Raw genomic sequence first — 27,737 nt, forward strand, 5'->3', positions numbered from 1 at the left:
TCTAGTGAACAGACTCTTGTGAACAGACTCTTGCGAAGAGAGAGAGAGAGTGGTACTTACTGCTACTATATTTGAAGCCCACAAACGATAACGTGAGAAATATGAGACTATCTTGCGTCCAAATGAAGTCCAGTTATATTTTACTAGACGTCTGTACCTTCTATCGGCTCCAAGCCTCAATCCATGCGCTGAACAGTGTTGAATCCATATACTTAGCAGTAGAAAAGTGTCTCACAAGGGAGCATTTAACCAACAGTCACTTTGTTTTCAAGTTCTCTTAGCTACATTAGGCTTGCATGCGACTAACACCCAGGAATTATTTTGTTTTACCTAAACACAAAGGAGCTCCAGCGGAGAAGTCGCACTCTCGGCCCATTTCTCTGCAGGCTTCGGTCTCCTGCTTGTTGCACTTCGTGCGCGTGTCGCCTGTGAAGGAGGGCGAAAAAAGAACAGTTTGCGTAGAGTAAATGTTCCTTAAGTTCAAGATGCCATACGCCTTAGCCGCCGCGGTAGCTCAGTGGTTATGTTGCTCGGCTGCTGACCCGAAACATGCGGGTTCCAACCTGGCCGCAGCGGTCGCATTTTGATGGAGGCGAAATCCTAGAGGTCAGTGCACAATGCGATGTCGCTGCTCGTTAAAGAACCCCGGGTGATAGAGATTATCCGGAGGCCTCCACTACGGCGTCCCTCATAGCCTAGCTCGCTTTCGGGTGTTAAAATCTAAGCCTAAGCAACGTGCTTTCATGTAGCTTTGTACTAACTCACGCATCTGCTTCGAAGATGCAACTGGGCCCAGTGCCAGCTGCACTTCTGTGCGAATGATGAATCTCTTCTGCTGAAGAGCTTGCAAACACGAACGCTGCGATGCGTTTACTGTAATGTCCGTCTCTCCGAAAGCGTTACTCACAATCTTCATGAGCGAGCACTTTTAATTTTAAATTGCGTCACTTTATGGCGTCACCGAGTTCGTTTTGTACGCTTCTAAACTTCCACCGTCCCGTAAAGACCTGCGCATCCTTGTGCATAGCAAGGGTACAGTCACCTGTGTCAATTTCTACACTTTGTTCCTCTATGTCGGCCAGTGTACATTTGGTCGGAGTGTGCTGAACCGCGATGGACACCGCCTATATTTGACGTCTCAGCTCAGTGAGGCATCTGTGTGATATAAATTTTCCTTCAGTTTCCTCGACACACGTTTTCACACACATATCTAATGAGAGTTGTACTGCTCGCGGGAAAATACGGTGCTTGCGCGCAGCATGACTTGGCGGTGCAAATTACATTTTACAAAAGCTGTGTGTGTCTCTTCTGTCTGTGTCCCTGCCTTATGCAGTGTTCGCGCATGAGTGCACGGTATAAGACATTAAAGGGGCTCTGAAAGGGGTTCTCAATAGAGCTGCGGTATGCCTCGGATGATAAAGGACGCCGCTCCGCAAATATTTTCCAACAAGAATCTTTGTAATGCGTCTTCTGGAAGCTGATCTATCTGCAGTCAAAATTTGAATTTCCGCGTGTTCCCCTCTCTTCTTGACACTCTTTGCTCGCTGAAATGTCGGCTCCTCCGCCGGCCCCACTACTCGTCTGCTCCGCCGGCTACTAAGGCGCGCGAGAATTCTCCGGGGGGAGCAGTTGGCACGGCGAACCAATGATAGCCTTCCGCTGCTGACGTAACGAGCGCTACATGACGCGTTGCGCGGGGATTCGAGCGAAAGACCGGCACCGCTGGTCGCTGCGAGCCACGGAAGCGGGAGTTTTTAAAAATGTATTGTAAATTATCTGTTCGCTTTTCAGTTCTTGGACGTGCCATGAACGCTCGGTGGCCCGCACTCTACATAAAGCAGGCATTTTATAGCCAACCTCAAGCACCCTTTTTCAGAGACCCCTTAATTGTATGTCAAGTTGAGCCCCGAAGATCCCGCGAGAAACGTTGTAGTAGACGGCTTCGATTGAAAACGAAACCTCCAGCGTTCCATAATATATACCGATAACACAGAGTGCAGAAAAGGTGTGTTTTCATTTCATCCCTCAGCATAGCCTGTGATTTTAAGATCAATTAAATCCGCGAAAACACCAGCGATGCGGACACAAACTGAAAAGCGTCTGTAGCGCCCCTCGCGCAGGCCATGGCACACGGCGCCGGACAAGAGCACTGCAATTAAAAAAGCAGATCGAACCTCAACGCTGTCAGAGCTTGTTCTTCCTCGCCTTAGCTCCGACATATCTATCGGCTGCATGCACGGCAGAGGGTGTCAGTATATAGTATACGTGAGTACGCCTGCAATCTTAGTTTGCAAGAGGTGCGCACTGTCTGTTTTTCTGTAAGCACCGGGAAGTAAACCGACTATTCAGAAAAAATTTTTCCAGACAAAACATAAACACCGATTCATTTAAACATTTGTTCGTAGTCCAAAGTTGTTCTTTCTCAGAGCATTAGGCCTTAATAAAGAGCAGCCAAAAGAGGTTTCATTACCCAGGCAAAGTGGTGCACCGGCACTGTAGTCGCAGTTCTTCCCCATTGATCTGCACACCTGCTTCTCCTCTTCGTTGCACTTTTTTCGCTGTTGATCTGCCGAGAGGAGAAGCAGACAGAAATAGAGCTTCACGTTTAGCATATTTCTCATTGGAGACATGGGCATCCTCACAAAGGATCCTCTTCCTCACCTCGTGAGGGATTCAGTCGGTTAGGTGAGGGAGGATAGGCGTTGTGAAGGTGAGAAAGGACAGAGATGGTGAACTGTGGGTGAGAGAAGGGGTTGAGGTCGAGGGTGTGCAACAAATTTGGCTCGTGCCCCGGCTTAAGTTTCCCGTCCGGGGTGTAACCGATTCCGCATCACGCGTGGAGGACGAATGAAGGAAAATCGCAAAACAAGAACTGTCTAGAGATGCGAATGACGACCCCACGGACGGTCCTCCTTATACCGCACAGAAGCTTCCGGCGCCTGGCCTCGGTGTACACGATGACAACAGGGATGACACATGCAGCAGCATGGCGGCGGCGATCGCTCTTAAGAGGGCCGGGGCTTCCTCTCGCATATCTTCGCCAAGAGTGCAGGGCTTGCTGTTGGGGCTCTCATTTCTTTCCCGTTTCTTTTATTGAAGAAGAGAGTAAAGAAGCTCGATGGTCTTGGACATTCCGTGAAAAAGAGCCAATACTTAAGGATGAAAATACAAAGCATCAGAATTAGCAGGGTCCCTTCGATCACCGTTACAGAGAGAGAAAAGGAGTACCTTTCTGCTGACGCACTCTACCCTTTTAGTTTCTTAGCGTTACATTCATAATTTTTCTTTCCTTAGCTTGTGTGCTGTTCCTAAGTTGTACCCTCTTCGTTATCCTCCATGGGTAAGTACCGGGATAAGACACAGCAGTTGTATACTTTCCTCTTGAGGGATACTGGTAAACTTACATTCGTGATCTGAGAGAACCTGCCGTATGCGCTCCACTTCATTCTTATTCTTCTAGTCATTTCCCTCTCGTGACCCGGATCTGCAGTCACTATCTGCCCTAAGCAGGCGTAAGTTCCCTTACCCCTTCCAGCACTTGGCTACCAATTGTAAACTGCTGTTCACTTCCGAGACTGTTGAAAGTTACTTTGGTTATCTGCATAATAATTTTAGGCTTACGGTACTGCTCTGCCTGTCTAACTCTGCATGTCTAACTGTCACTTCATCTCCTGAGCGACTTGGCAGGGCAATGCCATCAGCGCATTGCAGATTACTAAGGTTTTATTCATTAGCTCTTATCACCAACTGTTCCCAATCCAGGCAGTGTATAGCACTCACGAGATCGTATCTTCCTTCCCGACGCCATTTTTTATTGGAATTTTATTTTTGACTGCATGGGGCCCTATGGTGGCTGTGCACCCGCTTTTTACATAAGGCTATGCCAGCGTGGCAGCTGGCAGTGCTAGAGGTTGCTCGGGAAGAGCAACATGCGTCGCACAAGTCCCAAAGATGGCAGCACTTGTCATAGCAGGGCAGTGGCGCATCGCTTTACCACTGGGCCAGGAGGGGTATGAATACTCCCAAAGATCTATGAAATAAAGTCCAGAGTGACAAATTCGGCATTTGCAGGCACAATGACATTAACGCTACCAAGTCATTCACTTAAAGCGGAACTTAGTGTCCGTGCCCATTTAGTTGTCGTTGTGAGCATGGGCGGCTGTTCTTGCCTCTCTAGAATTGTCGTTTTTCGGGGTTCTGCTTTTCCCACGTTTCACTTCTTCGTGAAATTCTTTTTCCGCATCATTCAGCCTCTTTTTCTGACATTTGCGGATGAGATTGCAACAAAACTGGCTTATTTTCCCCCTATTGTGTTCTTCCGCCGCTGTGCTCACTTTTCGCCCTCGCTTAATTGTACGAATACGATATTCCGATGGGTGAACCCCGAGGAAGATCTTGCAGTGTTTGTGGGCTCGTGCTAAGTGAAATAAATAAATAAAAATAAATCAAATAATTATTCCCTACTGTGATTCGAAACAGCGGTGGTGCGTACAGATCAGTTTCGCTGGTCGCTGTGCAGTGCACGAGGGTATAGCCACAGCTGAGCACGGCCGGAGTTAGACTGCAACACAGTCTCGAGCTGTGCATTGCACATCGTCCTCCCCATCAGCTATTAGTACTGTGAAACAAATATTCGCACTTTGAGCTATGTGGCGGTAGTGACAGCGAGATGTGCGCTGCATGCGTTAGCCTGGACGACTTTGAGATAAAAACGGGGCACTGGAGCACAGGCCACGGCGTACATCCGGCAAATTGGCAGTGATGATGAAAAAGCTGAAGACGCGCACAAGTACTTCCCCGGGTTAGTGGAAACTTCAATCGCGCTTTGAGGTACGTGGCAGTGGCGTCCACCTACAAAAAACTACGCTTCCGCCCAATATTACGTGCTAAGCAATGCTAAACCGCCAGCCGTTTTTTCGACATTTGCTCGTGGCAGGGCTTGAGGGGACATACTATTCGTGAGATGTTTCGCACCAAGCTTTGGTTCTTTTAATGCGAAAAAATGGCAGCGTTCACAACAAAGCCCCGCGCATGTCCGAGACAAAATTCGCTGACTGGTAGAGAGGTCACCTGACCTTGTGACGTGTTCACAACCTGGCCACCGTATTGTGAGCAACCTGTCCCCCGTGGTAGCTGGCAAATTAATGCAGAGCCAAGAGAGGTGGCAATTAATGCATAGTCGATAAAGGTAACGTGACCTGTGATTCTCCTTCCTCTTCTCGCGCCGGGCGCGCGTGCTCATTGGTCAAAGGCCGGGAGTGGCTTCGAGGAGCATCTGGAACTTTCTTTCGTGGCGCCGCCGCCATCGCGCGAGTGAAGAGGTGGAGGGCATCTCTTAGCGCACGCAAGGCTACGCCCTCTCCGTCAACTTCGCGTAGAAACGTCTCGGACAGTCTAAACAATCGACGGCAATCTCCCCGCGCGCCGCGTCGGCAAGCGGAGGGAGAGGGGGCAGCCACACAAACAGGGCTTGTCGCTTCCCAGGGGTTCCTTCTCCTCCGCTTTACGACGCGCGCCGGCGAGAGCCGTCCGCGCGGCGCTGTTTTTTTTTTTCTTGTTAAGGAGGGGAGGTGGTTGTGATTTTGCCCTCTCCTGGTTACAACGGACAGCGACGACGGAGACGGCGACGCCACGAAACGTAGAAACGGGCGCCTAAGAGCTGCGCTCTAAAATTTCACTGGGCAGAAGGGCAGAATATTTTCAAGCACTGACAAGTAAAACCGTGAACAGTTTCTTACCAATGCACAGAGGAGCCCCAGCGCTGAAATCACAGTGATGCCCTGTAGTGTTACATATTGCCTTCTCTTCCTCATTGCAGCTTGCGCGCGTTTCATCTGTCAGGAAAAAAAGAGCATTTTATCGAACGTGGGCGTGTTTAGACTCTGCAGAGCAATAATAAAAACAGCCTAAAATTAAAGTGGGAGTAGAAGCAGCAGAGGCGTTCACTGACTGTTTCAGTGCTTTGGGAACTGCTGGCTACCCAACAATAATAACTAGCTTACTCATGCAGAGAGGTGCTCCTGCGCTGAAGTCGCAATCCAAGCCCATTTCCTTGCATATCTTTACTTCTTGCTTGTTGCAGCTTGTTCGCTTTTTGCCTGCAGATGTAAATCGAAACAGCTCATGAGAAATGTGCTACTTCAAGAGTCCTTAGAAGCGAAAGCGCCTAGTAAAAGAATCTCTTCGCGAGTAGCAAAGTGTGTTTCAGTTGAGCACTGTTCTTTTCTCGCTAGGTAAGGGTCCCTTTGTTGTTTAGGATCTTAATGGGACCGTCTTTGCCATAGCACGCTGTTTTAACTTCAGAAAAAAATTGCCATTCGTATCCTTGAAAGTCTAAAACTAATTCTCGTGAGAGGAGGGGCGTCTGTACCGGTGTCGATGGTGGCCGAAACGACAGACGTGCGGCCCAAGGCAGTCTGAGGAAGATCGAAGGAAGAACGGAAGCACTGGAGGAGGCCGACGAGTTGATCACGTAGAGTGGGTGGAAGGTCAGCGTCAATGGCACGGTGGAAGACGTCACTTTGCACTTTGTCCGGTCGTTCGTGAGAACAGCAAAGGGAAACAGGAAGCAGGGATGGCGGGAAGCGGCTTCGGAAGGCGTGAAGAAAACAGTTGAATGAGTGACGCCTGCGCAGGAGAGGGGTACGAGGGCAGCAGAAAACGGAGGAATGTCGGTATCAGTAGCGTCTACAAGTTTGGCAGACTGGGTAGGTACGTCGCAAAAGGGGGCGTCACAGAGCGGAGAAAAGGCAATTTCTGCTCGGGCGCAGTCAATAACAGAACGATGAGTCGAAAGGAAGACACATCCCAGGATGATGTCGTGTGAGCAGTGAGACAGCACAATAAACTCGATGGTGTACAAGACATCTTGAATGAGGACACGGGCTGTACATGCGGCTGAAGGATGAATGCGGTGTGATGAGGTGGTGCGAAGCGAAAAGTGAGAAAGTGGGGTAGTCACTTTGCGGAGTCGGCGGCAGAGAGCTTCACTCATGACGGATACTGCAGCGCCGGTGTCGACGAGGGCGAGACCCTTGGCGCCTTCCACGAACACTATGATTACATTAGCGGGACGACATGGAGGACTTGAGGAGTTCCGAAAAAGCGCAGTTCTTGCCCTCGGAACTGCGGAACCATATTATTCGAACGATGATGTGGTTATATGCAGGTGGATGTAGGCGCTGCTCTCAATAACAGTAGCGCCCTCTATACACAGACACTTTCATCAGCTTTACTACGTCGACTGCGGAACCAGGGCGTCTCCAACTTATAAAGAATGAACTGCCACTTTATCCCCGTAATTTCGTTCACCCACCTAACTTCTGCTTCCATCTGTTACGCTTTCCTTCTCTTGGAACTCCTTAATGACTATCGACTTTGTTGCCTTCGCATTACATGGTCTGCACATGCCCATTTCTTCTTCTGCTAGGATGTCTAATTCGCCTTTGTTCCGTGATACACTCTGCTCTCTTCCCGTCTCTTAACCTATCATTTTCCTTTCTACAGCTCGCTGCATTGTCCTCAACTCACTCTGGACTCTTTTTGTTTGCCTCCAAGTTTCTGCTCCATACGTGAATATTGGTAACATACAGGTGCTATGCACTTTTCTCATGGCGTAAAGGTGCAGCATCCGACTCGCACGCAAGAGGACCGCGGTTCGAATCCCGTTGCCATGCAATTATCTACCGGATTAAATATATCTATAGAAATGAATATCAAGGCCTGAGGTGTGGCCTAATCCCGGCAACCTTTGCCGGCAACGCGATCTCTCACCAGAACAGGATTTAGCCACCCGGCTTTAGTATTCGGCTACCACGTCCCATATCAATGCGCTAGTAACAGTCACATGTTTTCTTAATCTCTAACTAGTATTGACTGTGGGAGTTAGTACTCTACTTGTGCATGATTGCAAGCCTGTACGAAACTCTTAGACTACATGTAAGCGCCACCTTGAAAGCTTGTTTCGACCACTTAAGCACAATAATAGAGCAGCGCGTAACAACACAGGTCAAAAGGAGGAACACAGAGCCACACGAGGGCTAAAACAGAAGGAAAGTGTGCGAGCCCGGCAGGTGTTCCTGCTTTTGGTTTGTTTTGTTACGCGGTGCTCTATTATTATGGATAACCAACTCGCCCAGAAAGCAACAATTAACCATCAGTGGCGTGTTCTGAGGAAAGGTTGAAACCCAGTGGCCAATCCGTTCATATACCGCACAGAACATGGCAAAATTATTACTAGATAGTAGGCGCCCAGGCCTTTATTGGTGTGACACAGAAGCTTTGACTTTATGGCCGAGGTTGAATAAAGAAAAATATTATCACAGCATGATCAAACTAAAACTACTCAAAACAAAACTAATTACGCCGTTCCAAAACTGAATATTTTCGTCTCTTACGCGCCACACCTATACCATAGCACCATTACACAGGGCAGCTAGGTAGCTGCAGCGTCGTTAAACTGACGCAAGAACACAGGTAGAATTGATCAAGTTAACATACGGAGACGGCAGATCCACCGTTAAAGTAAAATTTCTTACCCATACATAGGGCGGCGCCGGCGCTATAGTCACACGCTCTTCCCATTTCCTCGCACACTTTCTTCTCATCTTCGTTACATTTAGTGCGGGTTTTGTCTGTGAAAGAAGGAATAATGAAATTCGCAGATAACGCATTTACCTGTGAGAACTTTTTTTGCAGTCTAGTTGGCGCATTACTGGAATTGTTTTTTTATCGCAGAAAGACAGCGGAGGAAGGAACGAACTTGAGCCCCGCCGCGATGGCTCAGTGGTTACGGTGCTCGGCTGCTGACCCGAAAGATGCGGGTTCGATCCCGGCCGCGGCGGTCGAGTTTCGATGAAGGCGAAATTCTAGAGGCCCGTGTACTGTGCGATGTCAGTGCACGTAAAAGAACCCCAGGTGGTCGAAATTTCCGGAGCCCTTCACTACGGCGTCCCTCATAGCCTGAGTCGCTTTGGGACGTTAAACCCCAATAAACAAACCAAACCAGACCAAACAAAACGAACTTGGCAGGACAGAGCGCTATCCTGTCGAGTTCGTTTATTCCTTCCAGTGCTGTGTTTCTGCGCTTATAATCAATTCCATTACCGTATTTACCACGCGTGAAAATACCGCAGAAAGCAAATGTGTATCCATCGCACTCAAACGTTGATCATTCAGTTTTTGATCTTGACGGAGACTAAGGCGAAAAAGGGCGTTGGGGAATTTTCTCTGGTAGGTCAGCAAGGAATGACGCGTATCGGAGATGTTTGCAGATAATTTTCTTACAGCAAATATTCCCTTCCATATTATACTCGTGAAGATAGATTCCAACATAGCGAGACACTCCTGCAGAACTTCATCAAGCTTGCTTATTATTGTAAACTTCTCAAATCGACCGCCGAAGAAGAAGAATAAATCCAGCTTTATTACTTACTCATGCACAGCGGCGCTCCAGCGCTGAAATCACAGTCGATTCCCATAGAAGCACACATTTCCTTCTCTTCCTTGTTGCAGCTTTCGCGTTTCTCGTCTGTGTAAAAAGAAGAGGAATTCACTTCTTCAAGAGTTGCTGTTTTGAAACCTTCGAACGGAAGAACAAAAAGCACGACGAAGACGGCGCGGGAAGAAAACTCCATGTCCAGCGAACCGCAGCAATGGCAGCCTACGCAGTGATAAAATGTCCCTCACCCGTGCAGAGAGGAGCTCCGGCGCTAAAGTCGCACTTCATGCCCATTTCCTCGCAACCATGTTGTTCTTCCTCGTTGCAGTTCTTTCTGTTTTTGCCTGGACAAATCGATGGAGATAAACCAGTAATCATGAGCCCGCACAATATTTCTCGAGCAAGAAAGCATACACCAAGTAATTCTTCGCATTCGCCAAACGCTTTACACATTTCTGCGATGCACACTTTGTTTTGAATTGTGTGTTTTCAACTCTCGCTGAGCTGAGGTGGTTTTTATGAACATTTTGTCCTCACAGTCAGTAAAGTTCTTCCCTATTTAGCGTACTGAAATTTTTTTGTCTCGTTTGTAGGCCCACTTCGCGTCAAAGTAGGAATGGAAAAGGAAGCCGAGGTGAGAGGGGTGGTCACCATCCGGCTCCCTTTATTACGCGAGCCCAGGAACAACGGACGGGAACGGCACTGTGCCGACTTGGACGCCCCTGCTTCGTTAGTGAAGCTGTGTGTGAAGCAGTTGTAGAAGCAACCACACATTCCCACCAAGTTAAAAAAAAAAATGTACTGAGAGAGACATAGAAGCAGAAGCAAACATGCCATGCGCACTGTCTATGGCAGGCGTGTACTTCTCCAATCGAAGCCTCCCATGCAGACTGACCCGCAGCACTGTTTAGCGTATGACCGCCTTGGCATGGAACCGCACTGTTCCATCTCACAACAAGCCGTCACGTATGAGTCACACATGCGGTCTCTAGCAAGCTCCGCTCCTCCAAATGATCTGTGCGGACGCTGCTACTGTCATGCCGCCAGTATGTAATGTTATCATAAACGTCTTATCCCTGCACAAGCTGCCCAAGTGATTTTTTGCGCTCTTTTTTTCCCTCGTAGCAAACCTTGTCGCAGGTGTCTCTTAATTTGTTTCTTCTACACTGAGAAATACAGCATTGCAAACACACAGCAGTTCACCAACAGTTGCTCGTAAGTGATCCGATCTCCCTTCAGCTACCACTAAAAAATCTTGAAAGATCCCCTTGTTACTGAGCGCGTCTTCACTGTCCAGGCCATATAGGTTGCCACAGGTTCGTGTTCTAATTCACGGCACCGGATCTCTAATAGATGCTTCTGCGCAAGCGCTGCAAGGAACGTAAGCTCACGTACCCACTATGACCACCGCACATTTAGGCATCTTACGTTAGAGACATCCAGCAAGTAACCGCCGTTCATCGGAGCCTGGCCAAAACAGCCATGCTTCTATTTATGCGCACACCAAACTTTCTTCTTGATTAAATGCATGGCGACACTTTTGCGCAACAAAAGGTGAACCACACATGCAACAGCAGAGTTCACATTTTAAAAATGTCCCGTGTACATTTGCATTAATGCGGTGTCGTTAGGCAGGCCGGAAAATTTGATGAAATGCGCAACATAGCTTGCTGCTACACGCACTGAAAAATGCAGCAATTGTAGCTCAGTGAGCAAAGGGAAGTGAAAAGTACGCGATGTCGCCGTCCACTAAGACCACGTAAGCGACACCGAACATGTCGCCGCAGCCGGTTTGTCACGTTAAGCTGTGCGCCATATCTTCTTGACACTGAAACAGATGCGTTGAATAGGCTGAAGGTGGATTCATGACATCCATGGTAATTTGAGTTCATGTCTTATTTGCGCCCGTTCGCTAGTTATAAATGTGCGCGAACACCAAGTTGCTGACAAACACGAACAAACGAACACTACGAAAACACAGGCCGCACGTTGCGCTATGTTCTTTCGGAGTACTCTCTGTGTTCGTTGTTGCGTGCTTCTCAGCACTGCAGTATTCACATGGATCAGTCCAAACTAAGCCGCACCCTTCCCTTGTTAGAAGTGTATTTAGTGCCATTCGAAGCCGAAAAAAAAACTCCTAGACTTGCCTCTATCCAAAAGAGACAATGCGTGATATTTAGCGCCATGCATGGGAACAGAACCTCGATAGCTTACGAGCACCACATGATCAAAGAAGTCACTTTCTCAAAAACATTCGAAACGAATGCCCTATGAGCACTGTTACTCCGATTGAATCAACAGATCGAAACTGAACTAAAACTTTCTCTTTCAGACACGTACAATTTCTAACTTTTAGATAAGTCAGAAAATTAGACACTGAAGAAAATTTGCACAATGCCACCATGTTCTGCACAGGCACCGTTCTGCCCTCGCTGTTCTAGATTCACAGGAGTTATCACTGAAACATAAACAAACTGAAGTTTTAAATTTCGGGACGCAGCATCCTCACCCATGCATAAAGCGACACCGGCGCTATAATCACAGTCTTTGCCCATTTCCTTGCATACTTCCTTCTCTTCTTTGTTACACTCAGAGCGGGTTTTGTCTGAAAAGCAAGGAATAATTAAATCAGCACAGTTCATCACGCGCGACAATTCTGGAGAAATAAAACAGTGCCCGTCGCACTTTCGATGCATCTGATGCTGACATGAAGTTGGTGCATGACATGCAGAGCTGCGCATAGACCCAGGTTGCAGGGAGGGAGAGGGGAAGCTAGAACTTTTCTTGCGACACATGCCAGCACTTCCTCACAGATCAGTGTAACAAGAATTTGACCTTTGCCTTCACCATTTTTTATTGTTAATTTTGAGTTCTGACGTAGATTTGCCTTGACTCCACCCTGCGTACAACCGAACGGCAATTAACTTCGAAAAAGTGCAATACAGGCCAATTAACTTGTGCCACGCCGATTTTAAATCCATGAAAGTCTTCAGGACAGATTGCAAGCAGGAGTATTTTCTTACTCGTGCACAGAGGGGCCCCATCAAGGAAGTCGCAATCACGTCCCATACTTTCACATAATTTCTTCTCTTTCTCATCGCAGCTGTGACGTGTTTCACCTGTGAGACAAAAAGAGCAAACTTGGAGTGGCAGTTTTCAGATCATAGGAGGAGATGACAAAAAATTCAGGGGGGGACTTTGTTGCCCTAAAGTGCGGTGAGGCGAAAGCCATAAGCACGGTGTTGCTGCTTGTGTCACTGATGTGTGGTTAAGATGTTAAGCTTCGCCTCTAAGAGTGAAACGCGACAGCGTCTTGTAACGCTGCCAGGGAGTCCATAGAACTCCATCGCCCCTTCGGTTCTACGCCTTGCTGGTCGGTAAATTGGCTTTTGAGGAAAGGAAATGTATCTGCCTCGCATACCTCGATGGACACCTGAACTTCGCCATAACGGGAAGATAGGAAGATGGGAGTGAACGAAGACACCGTGTCCACTAGATGCGCCTTGCCTTCGTTCATTCTAAACCATCGAGCTGGCATGGCGGAGTGGTTAGCATGCTCGTCTCGCACTCCGGAGACCGGGGTTCGATTCCCGAACTCGACCAATTTCCTACTCAGTTTTATTTATTTATCTGGCCGGACTAGAAAGGTTAATTAGGCTAATTTAGTAATTAATAAATTAACTAAACTCATTCCCACTTACTTGGAGCATCACTATTCGATCCCTTTAATTGGTTGCATGGTTACTAGCCAAATTACAATTGGCCCCGTTTGGAATTCGCGCACTGTGACGTCACGATCGTTTCGACCAATTGAAAAGCGTGACACATCTGTCGACAACTCCTGCTTACAACGATGAGGCATTAAAGGCTTCCGCCTTAAAACGGGCTAGAAGAAAGTGCTCTAGTTGGGCACGGGTTTAGACCCGATCATTCACTGCTCTCCGGCACTAATATTTCCATAACAGGCAGCTTATGGCACGGTACACACTGATGAGAAATGACTTACCCATGCAGATAGCTCCTCCAGCGCTGAAGTCACATTTCATGCCCATTTCCTTGCATATCTTTTCTTCTTGCTTATTGCAGCTTGTTTGCTTTTTGCCTGCAGTAAAAGAAACCAGTAAGAGCCGAGCATCATCAGCAATCCTCAGCTGAGATCACAGAAAGACACTCGTCACTGCCATCAAGCGTCTTCCGCCCTTCAAAATCTTTATTTCAGTCGTGCCAATCTCGCTCCCCTGAGTTCCGTTCGAGTCTTAATAGAATGTAACGGTTATTACAACCGTGCGCCGTTTTATCCAAATAATAAAATCTCACTCGCTTACTTGCCTCAACTAACCTACTCAGCGAGACAGCATCACTGCCAACAGGAAGAGGTTACGCAGTACCGCAACATGCTTTTACAATGAATGTACAGTCGGGGACAAAAGTCTCCGAACCACGTGTTCCTCAAACGAAGCTTATATCCTTACTATCAGACAACGGCTAGAAGCCGCACTTGTGGAGATGAAAGAACAAAAAATTAACTTTTATCTCCACAAGTGTGGTCTCCAGCCGCCGACTAATAGCAGAGCTATCGGCTTCGTTAGAACAACACGTGGTCCGGAGACTTTTGTCCCCGACTGTACACGCAGTCAACTAGATGACGTGATTGCCTTCAGTGCCGGTGCCTGGAGACCAATCAGCGATATTTCATAAGGTGTGGTGCTCTCCCTGAGAATGTAAGCATATCTTGCGGTATATGCTGCATTTCCACTAGATGCATAGTTCGTAATCATCGGCTCTGAACGCCGCCTGTTTATGTCCTCCAGCCAGAACGCTTGCTGAAATGCCGCTGCTTGCTTACGCTAGGAAGGCCAGAACCAATCGTACGAACCTAGCGTAAGGAGCGACGCTTCCGTTTTGAGAGAACCGAATACTCAGCGCTCAATACCTTCGTCGCAACATTATTCGGTACATATGAGGAATTGTTGCAAAAGACACTGCCGAAAGGCATTTCTTCATTCAGTTTCCAATCCAAGTTTGGATTCTGCTATGTTTAGGACAACCCATTGAAGCATACTGTTCCAGGGATAATTGGCGAATGATGTCAGACTCTGAAGAGAATTTGCCATTGCCGGCGAACAGCATAACAATGCGCCAGTCATAGATCTGGGAGATGTGGCAAGTGCAAAATCTAGGACGCGATCGTTTACAGGACCGCGCAGCCGACCACGCACTTGTCGCCGCAACCGGTTTGGACACAGGCTAGGTGGCTTTCCATATTAACGCATATATGCCCAGTGTTCCAAACGCCGTACCTACAAACATTTACTTCTTTACCTATACATAAGGGGGCGCCGGCGCTGAAGTCACAGTCTCTTCCCATTTCCTTGCACACTTTCTTCTCTTCTTCATTGCATTCTGTGCGCTTTTCGTCTGGAAGGAAGTGAAGAATTAAAACAAGGCACGAGTTAGCTCCTGCGGCGAGATTTCTGGAGCAAACCAAGGGTTAGTATATATTTAAAGAGCTGCTGTAATGTGGCTGCATAAATGCGGAGTCGCATGGTAGAGTGAGCTCGCGTCGCTATGGCTCAGTGGTTATGGTGCTCGGCTGCTGACCCGAAAGACGCGGTTTCGATCCCGGCCGCGGCGGTTGAATTTCTAAGGAAGAGGAATTCGAGGCCCGTGTACTGTGCGATGTCAGTGCACGTTAAAGAACCTCATGGGGTAGAAATTTCCGGAGCCCTTCACTACGGCGTCTCTCATGGCCTGAGTCGCTTTGGGACGTTAAGCCCCATAAACCAAACCAACCAAGCCAAACCAGAGTGAGCCCGAGAGTGAAAATAAGAAAGGGATGTGGTTTTAGGGAACATTTCGCGATAGCCACAGAGAAGAATCGCTTATCAATTATCAAGAAAAGCTCTTGTTCGGGCTTATCAAGCATCTTACTTTGCCTGGCTGATTTTGATGATTACCATGAATTGTGAAGAACGCCTCAAGACCACCTTGATAAGACCACTCTTTACACGCTGTTCGCGATCTATATAAAGCCGTCTTATTTTCTCACTCGTGAGCACAGGGGCGCCAAGCGTAGAGTTGCACTTTCCCTCTCTACCGGCGCGCAATTTCGCTCTTTTTTTACTGCCCTTCTCACGCGTTAACTAGCGCCAAAAACTTGACAGGGTGGTTACCGCGGACAATGCTAAGTTCAGCGACCGCTGTTAACTGATTTATACTTCACGATATGTTGTAGGAGAGAATGTGAGAGCGACACGACCTCTCTACAGTTCTAGGGCGCTCTTTTCAATTTTCCACGCGTAGTCGTTTTTCGTCCAGGTATGCTCTCAAGTCCGCCGCTCTAGAAAAGCAGGGCCGCCGGTGATCCTCTCTTCGGGCAGCGCGTTTAGCAGGGGCAGATAGACTGTGCTACATTCTCTCGCCATACCCTTCTTTGACATGGTAGCCACGTTCAGGATGGTCATCGCGGTGATTGACTCTCGCCATACGCTCATCCTTGCGCCTTCTTCCACGCCAAATCTCCTTCTAGGGCGACTACCCTCCGGTTGGTTCCCATGCAAACCAGGTACAGTCTTTGTCAAAAGTAACCAGGCTGCACGTTTTTCTTCACAGTCGTATATTTAAGTTATTATGCCAGCCCTCAAGCTCTCAATCTCTGTATGGTAAAGAGAACCCCTGTTCTCACCTTCAAAGAACTTTTTGATCTTCATGGAAGCCGTGAGGGCTCTGTTTACAAATGAGAAGCAAACCATGCAGCCTGGTTACTTTTGACAAAGACTGTACATGTTGCGCGTTCTCATTTTCTCGCCATAACGGTAATAATCCTCCGGTTAGGGATTTCTCTGCTTCCCTGCTTCTTTCACGGTAACCCTCCCCGTCCTTCCGTGGTAACTGCACTCCGGGCGGCTTCCGTGGCAACCGCCGACCGGTTGCGCCTTCTTACAGACTCGCCATACCCTCATCCTCCTTCCATGGTAGCCATCCTACGGCCGGGGACTTCTCTACTCCTCCGATACCTTCCCTGTACGGTAACCATCCTAGAGAAACCATCGAGCGGTTAAGCAATTTTCCACCTCAAGTCATACACTCCTCCTTGAACGGTAAACACCGAGTGGTTCCCATGGCAATTCTCCCACCTGGTACACCCACAACTACGACATACCACTGCAACTCAAAACCCACGGCCGGCTGCTGAAGAGCTGCCGCTGTAATAAAAAACATGTTTTAACTGTTATCTTTTTAAATCTTCTGAGAAGATTACGACAAAAATGCGAAATGAAGATAGCGCGACTTAACTGTCGTGCGGAGAGGTGTTCACGCAACGCCCTCTGGCATGCATACCTCCTTAAAAAATAGGTGGTGGCAGGCTACACACGGACAAGAGGCCACTTACCCTTGCAGAGAGGTGCTCCTGCGCTGAAATCGCATTTCATGCCCATTGATTTGCACATGGTCACCTCTTCCTCGTTGCAACTATTTGGCTTTTTCTCTGTAGACCATGAAAGGAAGCAAACGGCCAAAAATTATCTCGCACCAGTGTAGTGAGGAAACAAAGGATTCCACGAAGGCACACTTTGCAGCTAGGAAGTGGTTTTCGCCCGTGAAATGGTTCAAAGTTTGCTTCAGTTCTATTTCGCGCTCTGTCTCCCTACACCTGGCGGTACCTTTGAATATTAATTGAAAATGACTCTCATTGCGCCCTTGCGATGTTCTCCCTTATATGAAACGGCTCGCATACGCAGTAGGTTGACAGCATAACTCAAAACACGGTCCACAATGTCCGCTTGCCCCAAACATACCTTGGCAGGCATTGGTATAGCGTAGAAAGCGATCACCATAGTCTATCCTTAATATAAACGACGGTGCCGTTTAGTTTGGATTGAACCCTTACAAAAATGGTCTATAGAGAGTCTATAGACTTCTTATTGACTCTATTGACTTCCTATAGATATTGTTTTTTGCCTATTCATAGTTTATAAACTGTCTATAGACAGAAGTCTACTAAACGTGTATGGCCATAAATCTATAGATTTTCTATAGACTGTCTATGGCATTCGTACTGCCTCTAGACTTTCGTCTAAAGACAGTCTACAGACTGTATAGATAGAAGTCTATAGACACTCCATAGACAGCCTAAAACTTTTTTTGTAAGGGAGAAGCCTCATTTCCGTATGAGACCAAAAGGTTGAATAAGAGACTTCAAATGCGCTGCTTCAGCGATGTTTATTAAGCAATCAATTAGCACTCGCGTTATGAATGACCACTTTGGTGCTTGAAGCACTAGCTCCATGGCGATTGCGACTGACTTGGAAAGTACCTCGGTTCCTCAAGACAGTACACGCAGCTAAGAGTGGATTTACTGCGAGACTAAAGTTCCTTACCCATGCAAAGGGCGGCGCCGGCGCTGAAGTCGCAATCTTTTCCCATTTCCTTGCACGCTTTCTTCTCTTCTTCGTTGCACTCAGTGCGGTTTTTGTCTGCGAAAAAAAAGGGGAGTGACGCAAAGTTGGTTTCATGGCGATAGATCTCGGCACAAGAGTGGCTGGCGCTCGTTATAAAATTCCGGACCCGGTGCTTTGTTGCTGCTTGGCACGCTGTGTGGCATGACCGAAGAAGGCTGCACTCGCCGGATAAAATGTGCGCCTCAGAGTGCCGGCCACTTACCCACGCAAGTAGGGGCGTGCGCGGTGAAATCGCATTCCTTGAACTTTCCTTTACACTCTCTGTCGCCTTCGGGCGTACAGGTTTTGCGACTGTTATCTGTGGGGGAAAAAAATAAATATGAACGCTTTGAGAAAAATTGCTGGGGCTTAGCTTTGGTTAAGCCTAGGTAATTGCGAAAGCAAGTGGTGTAACTTGTAGCATCTTCGATATCCATAGCCTCCATCAGGTAAAACGGTAACACAACACAAGAATCTTGACTCGCGTCCGAAGTCTTCCATAGCTATACCGAAGAACCGGCGAGCAGGCGCTACTTTTCTCTACACCCGATAGCGCCTGGATGTCTGTGGATGACGTCATACCACACGCTGCAACACACATCCATCACCGCAGCAAGGCTTGCAAGCTCTTGCCAATTGTATGACGTCAATCGCTTGCCGCCATTAGCAGGTGGTCGACCGGCCGCGAAGTTCTAGCTGCAGTGCGCTGAAGAGCCGACTTGGTGCCCCATGTCTCGCTATGGTATGACGTCAGTAGTCACATGACCGACCGCCAACTGTCGTTCGGCCGCGAAGTCTAGCTGCGGCGCACTGAAAAGCCGACTTGGTGCCCCATCTCTCGCTCTGGTATGACGTCAGTAGTCACATGACCGACCACCGACCGTGAAGGGTAAGCTGCGGTACCGCGAAGAGGCGACACCTGGCGTAGTATTGCTTTCGCAATAAAATACAGAGTGTACATTCGGTGTTTTCGCCGAACTCGGACGCTCGCAGAAACTCGGGGCTGCCAAAGCCTCACTCGTCGCTCACAGATATATCGAAGGCATGCAAACCTACAAGGAGTTCTGCTCACCTACGCACAAGGCTAAACCCGCGGAGAAGTCACACTCCATTCCCATGGACTTGCAGTTGGCTTCCTCCTCTTCGTTACACTTCGTTCGCTTGTTATCTGATAAGAGGCGAAAAGTAGGACCACACAAAGAGGGATTAACATGCGCGACACTGCTGGCGAGAACAGGCAGTAATACAAATCTGCTTGCGCGGTTTATCCATTACGAACTTTGACGAGGAAGCATTGCGCTTCACTCGAGACCTTTCTGAGCGCCGTAAGAAATAATAAATAGTAATGAAGCCCCCTTCTTCAAAATAGAATCGAATTGAAGTAATAGATATAAAAATTTTGATGGAAAATACAGCATACTACTAAGTTTAGCTCCACGTAATAGAAAATATGTCGCTGCCGAAAGAAGAGTTTTTATGCTGTCTGAACAAAAAGAGTAAAAAGGGAGTAAAGACACTTCTAGGGAACTCCTTTTATTATACGGAGTGCGCGAGAGGGCAGCACACTCCGTTTTTAGTCCCATATTGGCGTAGTCGTGGTTAAAGGGTATCCAGAAAATTGCGTAAAAGCGAAGCGCGCCACATGCCACCACTGACGGATTCGTACAACTGCGGCTGGTGACCTATCTGGCGCTCTCTATAAGAATGCTGTAGCGCATTCAGTGGACAAATACCATTTAAACCCATGGAAAGCAGTGTGGCGAGCGCGGCCGTAATGTGGTGAGCCGCACAGCTAAAACAGCGCAAAAGCGACGACGCAGAAAACAAACACGAGCGTTCAGTCTTTCGCCGTGCATTTTCTGCACGCAGGCCGCGTGTGGCCTTCCTATGCAGCAAGTTCAGCACTGCCACGGTTTCGACGGCATTCGGGCTAGGCGCCTTTCAATCTTAACCCGTATACGCCTACTGTCCAACGGGGGGGCAGGACACTTTTATTTTTCTTTCTTTTTAATGGCTTTCTAACACATGTCCAACGTGGAGGACATCGCGTTTTTTGCGGAGGAGCTCCAAATACTCCCTGTATAAAAGCTGGCGCAGACACGGTTGGTTGTAGAGGCTCTAAAATGCCTCCGTGGAGGTATTGCGTTGTGTGCGCGTAGGAAGGGTTGCCAATCTTTCCTTGAAGCAGTGATCAGACTCAATCGCAACGGGTGAACTTTGCTTACGCCAGAAAAGCAAACAATGTTGGTCAAATGTTTAGGGGAATCCCCCAAGATGGAGTAGATGTGTAATAAGGGAGTAATTACTCATTGACATCCACCCAAGAGCAGCCAAACGGCTACAAAGGAAAGCTATACAGCGTTCTCAGAAACTTCGTAGTTAAAGAAAAATTCGTCCCGGTCCGGGGTTCGAACCCGGGACCACCGCTTCACCGGAGCAGTCGCTCTACCAATTGAGCTAAGCGGGACGGCAAGTTTATGGCAGGGCGAGAGCGAATTGATCAATAACTCCAAGTGGGAACTGTGTTGGTCAGTTGTTTAGAGGAATCCACCAAGGTGGAGTAGATTTGTAATAAGGGAGTAATTACTCACTGGCATCCACCCGAGCGCAGCCAAACGGCTACAAAGGAAAGCTATACAGCTTTCTCAGAAACTTCGTAGTTAAAGAAAAATTGCAAACAATATTCGTGCGGGGTTACAAGAAAAGTTTAACGCGCGATGGCGAACACAACATTATAGAGTCGATGTCCCACGTTTAAAGTTTTACCGCACACAAGAGGCTTACATTCGGTAGAAGTGATATGTAAACCAACAGTAGAGAAGCTGGAGAGTAGAGATGTTTGCCGCATACTTGCGTTAATTTCAACTCTTATCTCTTTATACAGTTCACTGTTATTTTGATAGCATTTTCAGCGCAGATTACAATCCTGAAACTAACCAAGCGACCTCTCGCCTTGATGGGAGGTCAAAGAGCGAATTCGGGAACCGCTTCCCAGCCGCCACGGATGGCCCTCCTTTAAAGGTCGCTTCGTTCCCAGAACCATAGAGAGAGCATTCTCAGAACGAGGAATTTCTGCAGCGCAGTTCTCGTTTTGGAAAATGCAGAATATGATACAGTTCAGATAAGCGAGACGTACCTAGGCAGATTCAGATATCCTTTATTGTAATCAAGCTACGTCGCACGAAAAGTTACAGCCACGGCCGCCGCGGTGGCTCAGTGGTTATGGTGCTTGGCTGCTGACCCGAAAGACGCGGGTTCGGTCCCGGCCGCGGCGGTTGAATTTCTTTGGAGGAGAAATTCTAGAGGCCCGTGTACTGTGCGATGTCAGTGCACGTTAAAGAACCCCAGGTGGTCGAAATTTCTGGAGCCCTCCACTACGGCGTCTCTCATAGCCTTAATCGCTTTGGGACGTTAAGCCCCATAAACCAAACCAAACCAAACCAAACCCAAAGTTAAAGCCACGGACGCTAAAATAAAAGTACGCCAATCGCGGTTCACAATAATCAGTCAGAAGCGTTCGCGTTAATCGGCAGACCAGGGTGTAGCGACGCGGTGCCGATATAAGACAGACACCCTCGAGTAAAATACAAAGTTGGTTTGGTTTGTTTTGGTTTGGTTTATTGCGGTTTAACGTCGCAAAGCAACTCAGGCTATGAGGGACGCCGTAGTGAAGGGCTCCGGAAATTTCGACCACCTGGGGTTCTTTAACGTGCACCGACATCGCACAGCACACGGGCCTCTAGAATTTCGCCTTCATTGAAATTCAGCCGCCGCGGCCGGGATCTAACCCGCGTCTTTCCGGTGAGCAGCCGAGCGCCGTAACCACTGAGCCACCGCGGCGGGCAAAATACACAGTTGGTGGTCCCCTTGCCACATAGCGCTAAAAAGACACGGACACAAGGAAGACGCACAGGATGGGCGCTAACTTACAAAACTGAAGTTTATTGCATGAAACCAGGCAATATAACAGAGAAGAGGAGTAAGTTAGAAGTAAGAGGAGTTACGCAAACAAGGAAGGGGAATGAGGGGCTCGTTGTAAATATGACAGAAGCCAACAGCCACAGAAACTAAGGGGCACAGGGGATTTTTTTTTTAATTAATTTAATGCATAAGAGGGTTCTCACACAGCTTCCACCCTCTCCGTTCGATGACGTTCTACGTCTCACCTGCGGTAACTCAGGACGTTCTACGTCCGCCGTTTATGAACGTGGGTGGCGCTGATGAACACTCTCAAGGTTAGGTTACTTGTAAACATAAATACCCCCGAAAGCAGAAGGTTTGACAGCCGTCGCCGTAGCTCAGAGGTAGAGCACCGGACGCGTAATTCGGAGGTCGTGGGTTCGGATCCCACCGGCGGCATGTGGTTGTTTTTTCTTCTGCTTTTCTAATCAATTATCTTTAAACGATGACATATTCAGTAATATTCTAAATTGATCAACACCACAAAATAAATAAATTAATTAAAAAAAATCCCCTGTGCCCCTTAGTTTCTGTGGCTGTTGGCTTCTGTCATATTTACAACGAGCCCCTCATTCCCCTTCCTTGTTTGCGTAATTGCTTAGCGAGGGCCTCGATTCTGGCAGCCTTGATGCCATAGGATGCATAAGAGGGTTCTCACACAGCTTCCACCCTCTCCGTTCGATGACGTTCTACGTCTCACCTGCGGTAACTCAGGACGTTCTACGTCCGCCGTTTATGAACGTGGGTGGCGCTGATGAACACTCTCAAGGTTAGGTTACTTGTAAACATAAATACCCCCGAAAGCAGAAGGTTTGACAGCCGTCTCCGTAGCTCAGAGGTAGAGCACCGGACGCGTAATTCGGAGGTCGTGGGTTCGGATCCCACCGGCGGCATGTGGTCGTTTTTTCTTCTGCTTTTCTAATCAATTATCTTTAAACGATGACATATTCAGTAATATTCTAAATTGATCAACACCACAAAATAAATAAATTAATTAAAAAAAAATCCCCTGTGCCCCTTAGTTTCTGTGGCTGTTGGCTTCTGTCACAAGTAAGAGGAGTGTAAGTTAGCGCCCGTCCTGTGTGTCTCCCTTGTGTCCGTGTCTTTTTTAGCGATGTGGCAAGTGAACCATCACCAACTCGCCCAAGCTTCTACTTTGGTGGTCCCATTTACACAACTGGTTAATTTAAATTCTTTAAAATAATATCAACATTCAGCACCGCCATCTTGGCGTACTGCACCTGCTCCATGAAAGTACGTTTGATATTGAGACTTCAAAGCGGCTCTGCAAATGGGCTTTGAGCAAAGCGAAGGAGGCGTTTTATCTGAAGGATTGAAAAATGAATACGGGCGACAGTATGCACCGGACGCGCTGCAGTTCCTTACCCATGCACAAGGCGGTGCCGGCGCTGAAGTCGCAATCTTTTCCCATTTCCTTGCACGCTTTCTTCTCTTCTTCGTTACACTCAGTGCGGTTGTTGTCTGCGAAAAAAGCGGGAGTGAAGCAAAGTTGGTTTCATGGCAGTGGATCTCGGCAGAACAGTGGCCGGCGCTGGTAATGAAATTGCCAAGAGCCGGTGCGTCGTTGCTGCTTGGCACGCTGTGTGGCATGAACAAAGAAGAATGCACTCGCCGGATACAATCTGTGCCTCAGAGTGCCGGCCACTTACCGACGCAAGTAGGGGCTTGCGCGGTGAAATCGCATTCCTTGAACTTTCCTTTGCATTCCCTCTCTCCTTCGGGCGTACAGGTTTTGCGACTGTTATCTGTGGGGAAAAAATCAATAGATAAATATGAACGCTTCGAGAAAAATGCCGCGTGTACATTCGGTGTTTTCGCCGAACTCGGACGCTCGCAGAAACTCGGGGCTCCCAAAGCCTCACTGGTCCCTCACAGATAGCGAAGGCATGCAAACCTGCAAGGAGTGCTGCTCACCTACGCACAAGGCTAGACCGGCGGAGAAGTCACACTCCATTCCCATAGACTTGCAGTTGGATTCCTCCTCTTCGTTACACTTTGTTCGCTTGTTATCTGATAAGAGGCGAAAAGTAGAACCGCACAAAGAGGTATTAACATGCGCGGCACTTCTGGTGAGAATAGGCAGTAATCCGAATCTGCTCGCGCTGTTTATCCGTTGCGAACTCTTTACGAGCAAGCATTGCGCTTCACTCGAGACCTATACGAGGGTCCTAAGAAACAATAAATACTAATGATGTCCCCTTCATCAATATAGAATCGATTGGTTTGGTTGGTTTATTGGGGTTTAACGTCCTGAAGCAACTCAGGCAATGAGGGCGGCCGTAGTAAAGGGGTCCGGAAATTTCGACCACTTGGGGTTCTTTAACGTGCACTGACATCGCACACCAAAATAGAATCGAAATGAAGTAATAGATATAAAAATTATGAAGGAAAATATAGCGTATTACTAAGTTTAGCGCCACGTAATAAAAATACGTCATTGTTACCGTAAAGCGAGCTATCATATCCCAGACGTAAAAGCGAAGTGAATGTGGTACCACCACAGGCAGGTGCGTACAACTGCGGCTGGTGGCTGCCTATATGCGTGCTACACAGAGGAACGCCATTTTTGGGTCGATGCACAAAAACAGTTTAAATTACGAGTAAAGAGGCTTGGCGCTCTGTGACGGCCAACTCAACCGCCGGGCTAATTTCGGTTTCTGGCCTCGGTCCGAGTGTCTTCAAGTGGGGCATGTGATTGGTCGGAGAGCTCCGCATAAAATGCGTCATTAAAAATGTGCTAACTTTTGGCATGCTACCAGACTTTGCGACTTTTTCAGAAACGCAACGACATGTGAGCGGAGAAAAGGAGATGTCATTCCCGACGAAGAATCTCTCCGCCTTGCTCAATTTGATATTTACCTTTACTGTTCCGTTAATTCTTCGATCCGAGAAGCGCTAGCTTGATTCCCTATAGGCGGACGTAGCGGGAGAGTTCGTGCAGAGCTACGATCTTCTCGAATTTAATTCCCTGACATATAGTTGAGGCCACTTAAAAAAATGCATAATGACATATCCCCTTTCAGCACCACCGCCGCTGTGGCTCAGCTTTTATGGCGCTCGGCTGCTGACTCGAATGATGCGGGTTCGATCCCGGCCGCGGCGGTAGAATTTCGATGGAGGCAAAATTATAGGGGCCCGTGTACTGTGCGATGCCAGCGCACGTTAAAGAACCCTAGGTGTTCTGAATTCCGGAGGCCTTCATTACGACGTCCCTCATAGCCTAGTAGCTTTGGAACGTCAAACCCCCCATAAACAAAACAAAACCTTCCAGGACCATCTTTCTGGCCGCTTAAGCCAGTGAACAGCTGAAGGTCATCGGCTGGGTCAGGCTGGAGGATGATTTCTATCTTTTCAAATAAATAAAGTTGATTCTCCCTCTCGTTGCGTTTGACTCGAGCTATCAAGCAGTCGAATGGATAGCGTGAAATGTTTCATAAAAGAAACGCTGGGACAGGAAGATTATGGCTGTCTAGAGGGGTCATTATCATCATCAGTCTTGCTACGCCAGTTGCGGGTTTTCATCTGAAATCCCCAGTAACCTTACCAGTCCACCTGACTCTGAGATATCCCTTGCTACTCTTGGCATGGGAACCGTTTTTCAAATGGCACATCGGTCATTTAGTATTCGCAATAAACGCCCTGCCAACTGGATTTCTTCCAGTTGACTTCGGCTAGAGTATTTAAATGTAAAAGACAGTGTGGAAAAGACGAACACTCAGTGATGAGAAAAATGCGACCCACATTGTTCCCGTCTTTCCTTGTAACTGAGTGTTGTTCTGAGATGGACACCGACTAGTCCAACGAACTTTGGTGGGCTTGGCAAGGAATGGAAGCTTGGACGAGTTGGTGATTGTTCACTTGCCGCATAGCGCTAAAAAGACATGGACACAAGGGAGACACACAGGACGGGCGCTATAGAGCCCGTCCTGTGTGTCTCCCTTGTGTCCGTGTCTTTTTAGCGCTATGTGGCCAGTTGGCAAGGAAAAAATGGCCAGCAGGTGAAACCAGTACGGAATTCCGGGTAATATCAACGAAGAACCGAACACACTGAATACCCAATGAGGTAACTTCTTTTAGTCTACGGTCCAGTTAACACGCGTAACGCACAAACAGAACGGCGTACATCTAACTAGACCCGTTTGCAGGGCCCTTGCTTACCAACGCACAAGGCAGCCCCTGCGCTGAAGTCGCAGTCCTTTCCTTTCGACTCGCATCGTTTCTTTTCTTCTGGATTGCACCTGTCGCGCTCGTTATCTGTCAGAAGACGCGAAACCTTTGTCGTGAGTGCGAAAAAACAGGTACAATGAAAAGTGTGCATAAGTTGTGTTAAATGTAAACTCAGTATCTTTGCAGGAAATCTTAGCCACAGTTTAGTAAATTGTGGGCACTTAAGCTTGCCCTTAATTGTTTGAGGCGACAGTTAATGATCAGTTTGTAGCTCTTAATTAGTAGCTATTCCTAATTGCACACACTCATTAGTATACATCAACAGGTATTCTACACCATAAGACAGTCTCCCTTTAACCCTGTCGAATGAACGGGCCTCAATAGACTGGAGGTAGCGTGTCTGACCGGCAACCCGAGGCTGATGGGTTCGATTCCCAACTAATCATCCGAATTTTCTTTTCAGCGTAAGTATTGCACATTACTTCAAAGCTCAACGTGTGACCTTTTCAACCAATCGGCGTTTTGTCGACATTCCTCGCCGGCTACGCCGTTTCTCTGCTTAATGATGTAATATGTTCGGGTTGCACGCACTTAAAACTGACTTTTCAAACCTAGTTTTGACATAAATCATTGGGATGATTTACTTACCCACACAAGTAGCAGCCCCGGCGGAGAAATCACACTGCTTTCTCTTTTTATTGCACTCCGCTTTCTCATGTTCATTGCAAGCTGTGCGATTGTGATCTGCGAGAAATACCGGATTACCGTTAGTATTAGATGCTTGTTTTCAGAGTGCCAGGATACATCGTTCCTGGCCGGAGTGTTTAACAAATAGCGTGCGAAAGTGCTTTCTCACCAGCGCAAACAGCAGATCCTTGTGAAGAGTCGCATTTCAGCCCTTGTGCCTTACAGACATCTTTCTTTTCTTCGCTACAGCTTTCAGGCTTTTTGTCTGTCGAAACGAAGAGGCGCTTAGGCACGATAAAACGAACAAAACTTCTTGCGCAGAAAACGGCTAACTTTGCATAAATTCTGCGCCACAGCAGCGAGTTGGCGCCTGCATGTTTAATGGAACAACAAAGGCAGTTCCGCGACCGTCGAGTCTTGCCCCAGTTACCTTTGCGTGCGAACGTTGAGTCTCGACGCCGTCAGCTCCCGGCGGCGTACGAAGTCCTGTCATAGCGTTAGCTTAAGAAGATTGCCCCCGAAAATTAGACAACCAGCAGAAGCGCTACGGTGAAACTGCTTCATAACCGAAAAAGCTCCGTTGCCTGCGCCGTTGTGCGTTATATCTTTATTGGAGGCAGAATATGGGACGCCCGCCGATTGAATGCACGTACCTGTAGTCTTATTGCAGTAGCACACATTGTTTATACACATTGAACCTTTCAGCTCCTCCCTCTCAACGGCTTTCTTGCAGTAGTCAATGCATGCGGGTTCTGTGCAATCTGAAAACATGAAGTTGAAAGCGTCTCTAAAACTTCACCTCAAGCCTTTCTGTTCTTCATAACCTCAGCTAGATTCGAGGTCAGGGGACCAGCATTAAAAAAAATTACCAGCGCGCTTGCAAGCAATGATCACTCTGCGGGTGTGAATGAGGGCCATAATTTCTGTTTTTCAATGTGTTCTTATTTTCATCACTATTCAGCACAGGATTTAATGCAATGATTACATTTGAAGTCCTGAGTATAGGCTCCGTGCTGATGGGG

The 27,737-nt window shown here is 47.8% G+C and overlaps 1 protein-coding gene across 1 annotated transcript in view; it reads right to left on the reverse strand.

Annotated features, from left to right (window-relative positions):
• LOC149348090 (uncharacterized) overlaps positions 1 to 27,737 on the reverse strand; it is a 292,673-nt gene that overhangs the window by 27,570 nt on the left and 237,366 nt on the right. Inside the window, exons 74-90 of the mRNA XM_089541683.1 lie at positions 27,369 to 27,476; positions 26,885 to 26,980; positions 26,677 to 26,772; positions 26,020 to 26,115; positions 23,776 to 23,871; positions 23,511 to 23,606; positions 23,227 to 23,322; positions 18,953 to 19,048; positions 18,104 to 18,199; positions 17,821 to 17,916; positions 16,833 to 16,928; positions 14,762 to 14,857; positions 11,949 to 12,044; positions 6,003 to 6,098; positions 5,739 to 5,834; positions 2,471 to 2,566; positions 331 to 426 (exon numbers count right to left, since the gene is read on the reverse strand). Coding sequence (XP_089397809.1) covers positions 331 to 426; positions 2,471 to 2,566; positions 5,739 to 5,834; positions 6,003 to 6,098; positions 11,949 to 12,044; positions 14,762 to 14,857; positions 16,833 to 16,928; positions 17,821 to 17,916; positions 18,104 to 18,199; positions 18,953 to 19,048; positions 23,227 to 23,322; positions 23,511 to 23,606; positions 23,776 to 23,871; positions 26,020 to 26,115; positions 26,677 to 26,772; positions 26,885 to 26,980; positions 27,369 to 27,476 — 1,644 coding nt within the window. The remainder of the gene's footprint in view (positions 1 to 330; positions 427 to 2,470; positions 2,567 to 5,738; positions 5,835 to 6,002; positions 6,099 to 11,948; positions 12,045 to 14,761; positions 14,858 to 16,832; positions 16,929 to 17,820; positions 17,917 to 18,103; positions 18,200 to 18,952; positions 19,049 to 23,226; positions 23,323 to 23,510; positions 23,607 to 23,775; positions 23,872 to 26,019; positions 26,116 to 26,676; positions 26,773 to 26,884; positions 26,981 to 27,368; positions 27,477 to 27,737) is intronic.

The sequence above is a fragment of the Amblyomma mixtum genome, chromosome 4, assembly GCF_055824585.1.
Source record: "Amblyomma mixtum isolate Tamu chromosome 4, ASM5582458v1, whole genome shotgun sequence".
Lineage (NCBI taxonomy): Eukaryota > Metazoa > Arthropoda > Arachnida > Ixodida > Ixodidae > Amblyomma > Amblyomma mixtum.